Here is a 13,152-nt window from a genome sequence, read left to right as displayed (position 1 = left end):
TCTGTGGCATGACCACCTCTCTCCCACCATGCAAACCTCCCCTCAGGTTTGTGAGCACAGATGGCCAACACTTGGGACTGATTTAAACATAGCCTATACTGTCTCAGCTCTAACCCTTCAGATACCAATTACAAGCTTTGGCATAAATCACAGCAGGCTTCAACAATGGAGCATCTGACTAATGCAATGTGTTGCTTATTAGTGCTTCCAGTCACTTTTAGTCATTCTCCTCCAGGAAAACAACCTTTCACCTGCATGACAAAACACTGTTTGATCAGTCACTGTTGATTAAAACTGATCAATAAGGGCTGATAATGAAATTCCTTCATCAAACAGCTCATTACAATGGTTCAGCTCTAAAAGCAGAGATAGAGAGGCACCAGTTGATCTGGTCTTAACACCTCCGCATACTCGCACAGAGTGACAGCAGAACTCCTGATAGACTTAATCTCTCTAATCGCTTTCTTCTAGAGCAGCCTGTTCTAATACCGTATCTCGTGGATCCGGGTCAGGTAAACAGCCCTGTTTCATCAGCTGAAATCAGTCCAGTTTCCCCTTAAAACAATCGGCGCGCCTCGAAAGTTGAAGCGACAAGTGGACTAGGTGAAGTATTTTACGCGTGCTGTCATCGCGAACGACATTTTTCAGAGGTTAAGCGGTGATTTTTCTTCTTTTTTTTTGGTCAAACTCACCCATTTTGATAAATTTCACAGACCGTCCGAAGTTTCTCGATCAGCTGGAAGTTGAGCCCCGGCTAGACTGATGCTGCGTCCTGGGATGCACACTGGTTTGCCTGGCTGCTCAGTTCACGCAATGTCGCGTCCCTTTGGAGACAGCCTGCGTGACGTCACCTCAGAGGGGGATTACTGATGGGAGGACGGAGCTGGATTGGGCTGTCCCCCCTCTCAACCCCTCCTACCTGTCAACATTAGGGAGTTTCACTCGTCTCTCACTTTATCTTGAAGCACATTCCCATGCAGAAGTGTCCCAGTTATGTTTGACATAGACCTGGACTTCAGACGCACATTGCATTTCATTAAAATGAACCAAATAACGGATTAAAATCAGGATTATGGCATTCTACTCAAGCAAAGTGCACTGTTATTGTTTAGCTCAATCACACATAAAGCCAGTGTTAAAGGTGGAGCGTTATCAGGTCACTTTTATCAGACTGACAAAACAAAACAAATAAAACCACAATGAACTACAAGGACAAAGAATTTGATTGAACAGTATAACCTTTAAATCTCATCATAAAACGGCAGTAAAGTTGCATCTATTTTCTTCATAGACTACAGGTTGCCAGATTTGTGAAATCCCTTTCTTCATTTGTGCTAATGTCTAAAAAGAGATTCATCTTGTAATTGCAGAATCTGTGGGCGAGTTAATATTTCAGTAGCCTTCTGGTTCCTGTAGTCCCTGTAGCACCATCCTTTCATTTGGCTTTGACTGTATACGAAAAAAATGTCTGTTTAGACAGCAAAAGACATACAATAATGTAATCCTGGCTCTAATTAGGGGACATTTAATAGCGATTTAGCTTAAATTAATGTTTTTAAACATACAGCCATATGACAATTTAGCAAATAATCCACTTTCAAATGTTTCTCAACTCCATGGTTCTCAATTTGTTGGACTGTAAACAGCGGCCACCTGCACAAAAGGAAATCGTGACTCAAATGTCTTTACTTCAAACCACTGGCTGTACTGAACCAGAAAACAGTGAAACATGTACACTAAAAACAAAGTAGAATGTAGATTTAGGCACATTTGCATCATTCCTGCATATTTGCAAAAGTTCCAACTTGGGAAATGACTTGCACGTCTTTTTTACAGTCGAACAGATGGGAAAGATTTTAATGTGGATGGTTAGGGGAAACATTAAGAATTTGTGAAATACCTTTAACAGCCAACAAGTAGCCTACCAAACAGCTTTCCTGACATTTTAAAGTATCCTTTATCTAACTGGAGTAAGAGATTCTTAGTCCGGTGAAATTATGATTCCAGTGAACAATAAGGACAAACTACAGTTGGAATAATCACACTTCCTGCTTTGACTTCAAAATCATGGAAGACTCTAAACTTTGACGTTAATTTACTTGAATTTATTTTCACACTTATTCACGCTTTAAAAGAATACATTAAAAATCTGAATACATTAAAAATCTTGCCCCCGTACTCCATTTCAAATCTATATTTAGCCTGTAGAAAGAACCAAAATAACTTTATGAATCTGCATTATTAAACATACTGTGGATTCCCAAGGTGTCTGATGTTTGAAATAATTTTCGAGGATTGAAATAAACCTCACTTCTCACAAAAATAAGTCCTCTACAGAAACATTGTCAATCAGCATCCACCAATCCATCCAGTGAGCTGGTATCCGGTATCCAAGGAGGTCTGAGTCCCCCCTAATCCAGACCAGTCTTTTCACTGATGGCCAAGTGGCAGCTCTCAATGGGCTGTTTCATGGCCAAACAGGGCATCTGACCAACATGGCAAACACAAAAGCCTCTAAAAGGCAAATATTTAACTGGTCAACTTTAGCGGTACAATGATAATATTGTATTTTCCTAAATATGTTCATTTCTTTTTCACTTTGCACATTTATTCATTATTTGATATGTTCTTGCTGTCTCTTTTGGGCTGTGAAGGAACACATTTTGCTTTTTTTAGTCATTGCCCACATTTTTTTCATATTTGTAAACTTCTTCAGTGTATGCAAAGCTATTTTTGTTGTCATTTGCTATAAACCACTTACAGTCTGGGTGTATCCTATACAAATGATTTTAAACTTTCTCCTCTTTGGTTCAGTTTTTGACCTTTTCTCTGTGTGTACATGAGCTTTATGTCAGTGTGTGTTTGAATAGACGATGTGCATGGGAACATTCCAGCACAGGGTTGGCTGTTACAGGAGGCACACCAGCTGGCAGACAGCGGGCAGGCATGCAACTGTTAATAGGGTGAACCACAGCAAAACAAAGCGCATTAGAAAAAGTCTTTTTATCCGATGTAAGATAGTATATATGGCTGAGTCTCTTACGGAAAGAAACATTTACGAATCAGCGGTGTGTTCTACAAAAAAAACTCATAGCAATCAGTAGGTTAAAGACCATCTGTGTTACATAAATTAAATAAAACAAATGAAAATGGTACCTTAAATTACATTTTCAAGAAAAAGAATCTACAGTACATTTTGCTGTCGACCATTAAAACTGGCCCTTGACAATTTTTTATAGCCCACTGATTTATTGATTCTTTGATGAGTGCAAAAAGAATATTTGAAATATCTCTAATGAAGGCACACCATAATACATGTTAGTACTGTCTGTGAGTGTTTTCTTTACAATATAAGGAGTCCCAGACAAATACCAAACTGTTCTTGAATTCATTTTTCCCCTCCTCTAATTTATGTTGTAGCACAGCGAAATAGGACTGATGGTAGGCATTAGAGGCAAATTGAGGTAATTTTGCAGAGCTTAATTGGAAATAAAGAAAAGCTGCTGAAGGGTTGTGCTAAACATAACAGCCACCATGGTTACAAACCACGGAGAAAATGGTAGACAGTCTGAATGTGCTCAAAATGAGAGGCGGTGTACAAAGTACTCAGACTGAGGTTGGCAACCGATCAGATGTTTCATGACTTCCCAAGATGATCCTTGCTTGCAAATCCCGTCATTTGTTGCAACACGGAACTTGAATGACAAAACTGTCGGCTCATATTAGTGATGAAAATACTTTAAAAAAAGAATACTTAAAAATAAGCATCATGACATCATGACACATCTCTTTAGTGGGTGACGTGCAATCAAGAACCTCAATTTGTGCAGAACATAGTTGTACAGATTACTTAAGTCCTTCCTCATCACTTTAAATCCACTTTCAGAGGATGAGAAAAAAATATATCAGTGAACATCCAGCTACTAAACACATCTGCTGAAAATGGCTTTATGAAGTTTGTGTTGAAAAACTTGAAGATAAGCCACCAACTCAACTCATGCAGAAGTTTAACAACACCACATTTGTTTTATGAAAATTCAAATCATCTCATTGAATTCAAATAATTCAGCAATATGAGTCTATAAGCCTGAAACACTGAGTGAAAATCATGTGAGCTTTTGTGTGGAATCAACATCTGGTTCAGTAATGGAGAAGAAATGGAAAATAATATTTCATTGCCATGACATGGAAAATTAAAGAGGAAATATATTGTTTACCATGACCCACAGGGGCCTATCAAAAAAACATAAATCCTTTCAACTAGCACATAAAATCCAAAGCCTGCTTACAATTTGAAAACACATGATAATTAGGGACAAGGCATGTTTGTGTCTGAACTTCTATTTATTTATGTCAAAGTATTTCTGATTATGTCATCTTTTACTGAATCTTTAAAAAAGTCCTTCACAGAAAGAAAACACATTGTCAGTTAGTAATAGCACGCAAAAAGTGGGGGTGACCGACTCCAGCAGGTCAAGGGGAGTGATGAACATGTAAGCAGCTCTGAGCTCATGTAATTTATCAACCCTGAGGGTACAGGCAGAGGGGCTGCCTCAAAACATGACTGGGGGCTGGGAAGCAACAGGAAGTAACATCCAGGCTAGACATCTCCTCAACTGCAAAAAAAAGAGGGCTATGGAAAAAAAATGTGGATATACTTGCTCAAAATAATGAAATAAGTTATAATCCATTAAATTTTTTAAAATGCTACAAATGGTGGTGCATCTGCTACCCTTCATTTGGCCGCTGTTAAATCTGGAAAGTGTTGGGAGTGGCCAGATTTGGAGGACTCAACCGACTTAACTCTGGAAATGGAAAAACAATAAGCAACTATGTACACCCCTGTGACTCTGCCTGCAGAGATAATTGGGTCAAAGCAGCTGTTTCTCTCCACACTCTAATATACAGGATGCTTCATGAAGAAACCACAAGTCATGTTGCATCTTTTGATTTGAAAACATTCTAGGGAGAAAGCTGAAATGTGTTCTGGGTTAGTTTATCCTTTCATGTAAACATTGCACTAACACTGCTGCAAAACTTCTGAGTTCCTCAAACGCTTCCATAATTTATTGGCAGGCAGCAGTGGCCGTGGGTAGGGTCCACATTCCATAAATTATCCATTCAATCAGATTAAAACAGTTAAGGCTCATGCTTACATGCAATATGTGGTGTATGAAAACACTTTTGCTAGAAAGCACCCTTAGATTTGTTTTTAGAGCGAACTGATGGCGTCCATAATAGCTATTCCTACGGTAGTCTGTACTTTGCTGCCATCTAGTGGACTACACCTGTTTACAATAAAGCTATATCTGCTCCTGTTACACAGACTTGTTCTCTGTGTGGGAAAATGAAATGCATAAACAGGTATAGAGACATTTTTTTGGTCTTTTTTTTTGGGGACTTTTTTGCTGACTATTAAATTGTCATGGCGTGCTGTGTGACCATCTGTGATGTTCCAGCTAAATAAATACTCAAACCCTTAAAAGTACCCTTTAGTAATAACTGTTACTCGATCACTGTTCATATATAAATCCTTGATGTGATGCATGAGTGATGTTATGGTCTTGATCTGTGATGACATCACTGCTGTCATGGTGAGATTATTTAATTCTTTTATTTAGTATTTAGATCAGGAATATGTCAATCAGAAGAGACAAGTAAATTAATTGAAAATAAATGTTTATTTTACATAGAGCCAATTTATTAAAGGTAAATACTTGGAAATAATTGTTAAAAAAAAAAATCACTTGATGGTGATGGAGGTGTTGGCCAGTGATGTCGTCCGAGGCTGATGAGATGATGAAGCTGATTAATCAGTGATGACCGGGCACTGATAGGAGGTAAAGGGTCGCGCTTACAATAGTTTTATTTAACTTGAAGAAGAGAAAGCATTACTTGAAAAAAGATAGCAGCAGTATGATTGATGAGGCTGATGATTTTGGAGTGGAGCAGTGCTTTTGCATAAATGTGACTAGGTAATGAGAACAGCTGATGAATACAAGTTTGATTTTATGTGATATATTTAAATACTGCATGGTTGTGTTCTATGATTTTACTGTGAGTTATGTTATTATGCAATGATGTTGTTCTTTGTATATGAAGGTCACTGTATTATTTAAGTAGTGTTGTGACATTTCATAATCATCCCATGACTCTAAAAGCTCTAAAAACTATTCAACTTGTAAAACAAGATTGGCAGAAACACTTATACTCAATTTAATTAAAAATACTTTAATAAAAAGCCTCGAGACAGAAATCATGTATCCTGTTCAACCCCACACACACTCTCTCTCTCTCTCTCTCTCTCTCTCTCTCTCTCTCTCTCTCTCTCTCTCTCTCTCTCTCTCTCTCATTAGTGGGTACTAGTCTGCCTTGTAAGCACTAGATGTATGGAAATGACTCATGCAGCCATAATGTCAGTCTGATAAATTAGGCTTTTTTTTAAAAAAAAAAATGTTGCATTTGTGTTTTTTTGTTGATATCACAAATGGTGGAAGTCAAATATTTCCAAAGGACTCATTTATGCTCCTTGATAGATTAAGAAATAGGTTTACCTGAGGGAAATTATCATCTCAGTGGATGACAGGAGACTCATGTTGTTTGAATGGTATCAACGCCAAACAGCTGCTTTCCTGCTCCTTTTCCTGGTGTGCGTGTGCGTGTGTGTGTGTTTGTGTGAGTATATGCATACTGTTTTTTTGTGAGGACCAGTGTGAGTAAATTCACCTTTTGAGTGAGGACCAATTTGAACATTGAGTTCATCTAGTCCTGTCCTCAAGGAATTTTATTTCTTTTTTTCTTTCTTTATTCTTAGGTCAAACGGAATTGCATGTTGTGACTTTGCCCCGCCAAATCATTTTTGTATTGGGTTTATACAGGAACTTTTGGGAAAATCTCTACATAGCACCACCTTGCAATTTTCAAAAAGTACATCGCTAAATGGATCGTCCATGCATTAAATAAACGCATGTTTGCACATTTAAGTAACATATTTTACTCTTTGTGTTTTCTAGATACCATTTATTGAGTTTACAGCATTTGTGAAAATCCAGAAATGAAGGATATGTTTTATTTTTGATGTGCTGCTTGATAACGATGACAAATCAAGAAAGACACACATCCCTCAGTCAGGGAATTAGTAAGTAAAGGAAAGTTAAAAAAAACATGATCTACACATCAAGAAGCTGTGTTTCCCTTTCCTTGCCCCTCCAAATAACTACATGAGAAAATGATACAAGTTTTAAAATAGTAAGCGGTCTTTGTTTTCCTTTTGTTTGTAAACAGATAGTAGAGGAGAGCCGATTTCCCTTGTCGTCAGTTGCTTCCGAGAGGCTTTGCACGACAACAGGTACTTCACTTTATTTGGATGCATTTCTCTTTCTTCCATTAAGAAAAATATATATTTTTATTATTTTGACTTCTGTTTCTCACAGACTTAGAAAGCAGAAGATTGGCTTTTCAATAGGGACAAATATTAGATATGTCAATCACACTTCTGTAAAATCAAACTGTCTACTTAGGACGCAACACTGATTGACAATCAATTTCACATGCTGTTGAGCAAACGGAATAGGCAACAGGTGGAAATTATAGGGAATTAGCAAGACACCCCCTATAAAGGAGTGGTTCTGCAGGTGGTGACCCTAGACCACTTCTAAGTTCCGATGCTTTCAGGCTGATGTTTTGGTCACTTTTGAATGCTGGCGGTGCTTTCACTAAATGGGCTAAATATGGGAAAACTCCATAATTTTCCATTTACCGCCATTCATTTAGAAGGAATGTTTTCACCCAGGAAGGGGTGGGGCTGTCATCAGTTTGGGCAAAGTACCTAGATAGGTTGTTCTCATGAGTCCAGGGATAGCAGAATGTTACTATGCATATTTGGCCAATTGGAATCATACTCAGCTGTAAGCAACTATAGACTGTGAAAATGATGACATATTTTAGAAGGCCAACCCGGAAGTAGCTTTGCCATTGGTTAGAGCGAGAATTCGCCTTTGGGATTTTTGTATTGGATTTTGGGTCATTGCAGAAAATAAGCTCTGGGGCAAACAAACGTTTCTGATGCTTAGCTGTTTTGTTCAGCTGGAGAGTCTTCACAGACGAACAACACTTTTATTAAATGTAAAGCATTAATGCAGCCGAGAGAAGTAAAAGGCGAACGTTATGCTACAAGCGAACGGCACTGCAGACGGTTGATTTTGACATCACATTCGGTTATGCTTCATTGATCTGTTCTGCAGTTTTAACAAGCTAACGAAACAGAAATCATGACTTGTTTTACATGCTTTATTTGCCAGAGGACAAAGCGACCAGTAACTTCTAAAATAAAACTCAACTCAAGGCAGGACAAAATCTACCAATTTGCCAATTCAAAAAAACAACACAACCAAAATTTGTAAAATACCATGACAAAACAAATAAGGGAAAATACACAACAGACATATTGTCTCACATATTTGTAAAACATCAGAAATCATTTTATTTAATTGAAAGGTTTAATATATATTTACTTGAACAGAATCAGAGAAATATACTATATATATACTATATATATTAATTTTGATCTTTAAGGTTTATTTTGCTGTTTCACTTCTGTTCTTGAAATCTTAAGGATGTTTCCTTCAATCTGCTCAAAATAGAGATATGGTTGCCTTCTGTGTGGTGTGTTCATACATACACTTGCTAAATCAATATATTGAATACCTTGTCAATAGGTGACCCCCCAGCCTCTTCTTAACACGTTGCCTTTTAAATGATTACCACTCACAGCAGCAAATATGTCAAATTGACTATAGTAGCAATTATCACTCAGGTTTTGCCCTCACTTCAGGACAATATTCGCAGTGATACCATAAGTGCTGCAAGTTGCGTGTTAATACTGCACAGATTATGAGCTACTTGTCAATGTTTGGAGTAATTACTTATTTGCCAAATGGATTTTATCACAACCTCTCCCATGCAGCTGTCACATTCTTCTTCTTTGTTTCAAATGAGCAATTGAGGGGAATAATAGATGGTGAGAATAGTGTGACGTTGACAAAGCTGCTACACAAAAGCACTTGTTTTTCTTGATGATCACATGAAATCAATTTGCTGGCATGCACCCTTAAATGATCTAAATGTTCAGAAATGTATTATAATATTCTGTTTATTTCACTGTTGATCAATTCTTACCTGCAGATCTTCTGTGTAAGTGAAATAAGGTTTTTATATTGTGCACATAATGGTTATATCTTTTGCTGACCTGGTAATGATATTTTTTTCAATTAATTAAGGAATGGCTTTTTTGTTTTAGATATGGACTTTTAGGGACTTACAACAGAGAAAAAAATTTCATTTTTTCTCAATATCTAATTCATACACTGGTTATTCACCTGTGTATTATTCACTATTGGTGCTTATTTCTGATCTACTGTACATGAAAAGATAGATACTGGAAAGTTCTGGGCTTGACTCGCCTACAGAGGCCAGTGGAATGTCATTATTTCCCCTGGAGACCCTGGTTCATTAGAAAACAGACCCATCGACTGCCAACAGGGAATAAGTTCATCACTGAGCTTCACCCATATTGATCTACACTCAGCAAAGCAACACAAGCTCAGACAACAACAGCATCGGCGTTCACTACAAACTGTATTGGCTGACTTTACTTTTACAGAAATTGAGAGTATACTTGTTGTACTCCTTATGCTAAAAAAGGAAGCGGTTGTGCGTTTTTAGTTTGTGTGAAAAACGTCATTGCTCCCACACGCTCTGCACTGGCCTTTAGCACCAAGAGAGGGGAGATGTGCTGCTCTCAGACAAAGCTTCTGTCACAAAAGCAACACTTCAATCAAGTTTAACTCCAGACAGCTAAATCTCAGCACATTCCTTTGTTAAGACCTCACTCTTGTACTCCATTAAAACAAACACCTCTGAGATGATTAGATTCTATATTCTATTCTATATACAGTACATCTTTACACTACCAGTCAAAAGTTTGGACACACAATAGTATCAGTGTTATCAAAAATACAGCTACTGTAAACTGTATCGAGGGCACACATATAATAGAAGTATTCTTCTTTATTTTCACTATTTTGCACATTTTAGAAACATAGTGTTAAAACAATAGATATAAAAGATTACATTTTGTTTTACAGTATTTTGGAAAGAAAAGCCTACATGAGTAGACATCAACTTCACTATTTCTAGGAACTATACATCAACATATCTTTAAGATAATTACATGCATTTCAATCAGGTGTGTGCAAACATTTGACTGGTACTGTATATACTTTATGGAATTGTATTTCTTTAAAAAACCCTTTTTCACAAAAATACAAAAAAACACATACACACACAAAGAACAATCTAAATGTAAACCTTTTGTAAACCTCTTTTCTTTAAAAAACTAAAAATATAAAAGCAAAGTTATTAAATCAATATTCAAGTGTTTCATTATTGGACACCAGATGTCTTCATCATGTTCAAATATTACACACTAATAGTCCTGCACAGTGTAATTTAAGGTTAAAATAAAGTAATCCTGTTTTTTTAAATCCTGTTACAGAACAATCTTCATTCTTAAGAGCAAATGAGCAAAGAAAGACATTTTAAGCTCGAAACACAATTTATTTTTTGTTTTAAATCATTAATTTTGATATGTTATTCAGGGTTTCTTATGTCTTCTTTTTCATATTCCTCCGCTAAGTAACTGATGCTTAATTGAACTGTGCCTGATTGTCTTTCTGCAGCTTGATGAGACCAGCTGCGAGCAGATCAATGAATCAATTTGTAAAGTAAAATATAATTGGAAATTGTTGCCCATGTGTGTCTGCGCTGAGAAACAGAAGCAGACCTCCTAGGGTACAGGCAGTCAGAATACAGGTGGGTGCGTTAGGAAGGGGGAAAAAATGAGATAAGAGTCGTTTGTTATCTGCCTAATAATGAAAAATCAAACAGATTCCTCTGCTTCCCATATATATTGGCAGTGTTTAATTGTGTTGTTGAGCTCTCTCAGCTTTGGAGGTTTCATTCGTCATCAGAGAAATACAGCTGCTCCAATCCGCTTATCAATGTGTGTCTGGGTGATGTTTCCATGGAAACTGTGTTTACTGCCCCACAGTATGCTAAAAATGGTTCCAAAGTGATAACAGTGCCAGACTGGTGAGAGCAGAGTAAAGATGTGACAGCCAGGGACAATGATTGACACTATGGAGGGCAACATTTAAATATATATAATAAGAAAAACGATTGCAGATGTTCTTTGTGCAGTCTTAGATACAAATCTGTGTCTACTGCAAACTCTGAGGCTTCAAAGTGTTTTGGATTCTGTTGAGCTTAAAAAAGGTGAATTAAAAATATCTCACTCCTCTTCCTGCTGTATGTCACCTTTTTCTTCCATCCACTCGTCCTCAGTCTTGGAGTCTGCTCTGTTGAGGGGCTGAACGTGTGAGCTGATGAGCACATTTTTAGATAGAAAGATGAGAATAGGAAATGTTGGTTGACCTTGTGGCAATCTGGGCACAGTGTGAGGTCAAGAAGTGGAATTAAACTAAAAATCAATAATGTGTTTTTTTCCGTCTTTTTCTTTTTCCAAGATTGTTTTAATTTGCAGAAATCTGTACACCTCCAGATTGTCCTTCAGTGCAATTCGATCATATTTTGTTAGTCTGAGAGTTTGTGTCTGTTACTACAGCTGGGAATCATCATTGACCTTTTCAAACTAATTTGCTCATCTAATTCTCCAGTAGTTTTCTTCCCCTCACCCTAGATGCTATGATGTCCCTTTGAAGAAGACAATTATCAGCTGTCTTAGATGAAGTAGATGGTTTTGGCCCAGTTCCCACAGCAAAAGCTTAAGCATCAAGTTTAAGCAGGATTTTACAATCAATGGGAGGAAGTTGGGTTTGAATAAAACTTTATCTTCTTTAATCATGTCAGTGGGATCACTTGAAGGAAAAAAATGATTGTTTAAAAACGTGATCCCTCCCTCAGATAGTAATAGTACATCTAATGGTAAGATGTTTCTTCTTGGTGTATTATTTGTTTTAAAGAAACAACTCCTCAGCTAATTATTCGTCCGCTGAATCTGAAATCTACAGTCTGGTTTCCCTTTTTTCGCTTTCTTTCCTCCTTTTTTTTAATTTTACAAAACATCTCAGAATGAAATTAGCGAATGAAAGAAAATATTTTATTCATAACTTCAGACCAATAGCTGTTCAGAGAGTGACATCAGCCGACCTTTGATTTAATGAAAGCAGAACACTTCCAATCAAATTGAGAAGACCTGGAAGTTGTCAGGTCTCTTCTCTTCACTGAGTGATCTGACAGCTCCACATCGTTTCCATTCATAAAATACAACCAGAGATTTTTATCCTAGATTGGGATCTGGAGGATTTGACTGTAAAATATGTGCAGTTCTGATAAAGTGAAGGAAAAAAATCGACCAATTATGACTTAAATTTATGCTGCAGCAATGTCAAAAGTGACGACCTAAGGTTTCTTACATAAATGTTATTTTTGAGGATTTTAATTCAATCCAATTAAAGATGTAAAATCTCTTCATAAATAGTTACTTTTGACTAAAAGCTTCATGAATTGCTTGTAAATCATTTCTAACTCAAAAATCAGGGGCCGGATTCATACATCCTTCTCACATGCTGGTTTGTTCTTAACTCAAGACAAACGTTAAGAAGATTTCATATTCATAAAAAAAGCAAATTTTCTTCTAAACGTTAAGCTCACGCTGCACTTGTCCTAAAATTAAAAAGGTAAATCCTTTAAATTCATTCATTTAAACACATTTTAGACAATCCATTTGAATGTTCAGTTTTAATAAACTTGTCTTAACTTTTATTGTTCATTTCAGCCACTTTTGTTTTTGGTTTAAGTCTTATGTCTTTGGTACTCCTGAAAATAAATAAAAAACTGTTTTCTACAGCAATAATCTTGACAAACATGCTTATTATAAATTATTGAAAAAACATTTCAGTCCATGAGCCAACAATTTCACAACAATATAGACATACAGTATATAGGTCTATTATATAGGGATATGTGCCTGCAGCATCTGAGAAGTTCTCAAGTAAAAAAAATAAAGAAGTTCTTAAGAAAACAATCAAGAATTACACTTAAAACCTTCTTCAGAACTTTATAACTGTTTGT

At 36.7% G+C, this 13,152-nt stretch overlaps 1 protein-coding gene across 2 annotated transcripts in view; it reads right to left on the bottom strand.

Moving 5' to 3' along the window:
• The window catches only part of gpm6bb (glycoprotein M6Bb), a 28,844-nt gene extending 27,999 nt beyond the window's left edge, over positions 1-845 (bottom strand). The window contains exon 1 of one of the 2 annotated variants that reach the window (XM_079358429.1): positions 693-845. In XM_079358429.1, coding sequence (XP_079214555.1) covers positions 693-696 — 4 coding nt within the window. In that variant the 5' untranslated portion in view covers positions 697-845. The remainder of the gene's footprint in view (positions 1-692) is intronic. The other variant, XM_079358430.1, reaches the window with a different exon arrangement.
• Positions 846-13,152: the final 12,307 nt, after the last annotated feature.

This window comes from Symphodus melops, assembly GCF_947650265.1.
Source record: "Symphodus melops genome assembly, chromosome: 12".
NCBI classification, from domain to species: domain Eukaryota; kingdom Metazoa; phylum Chordata; class Actinopteri; order Labriformes; family Labridae; genus Symphodus; species Symphodus melops.
This window is presented reverse-complemented; position numbering and strand designations above follow the sequence as displayed.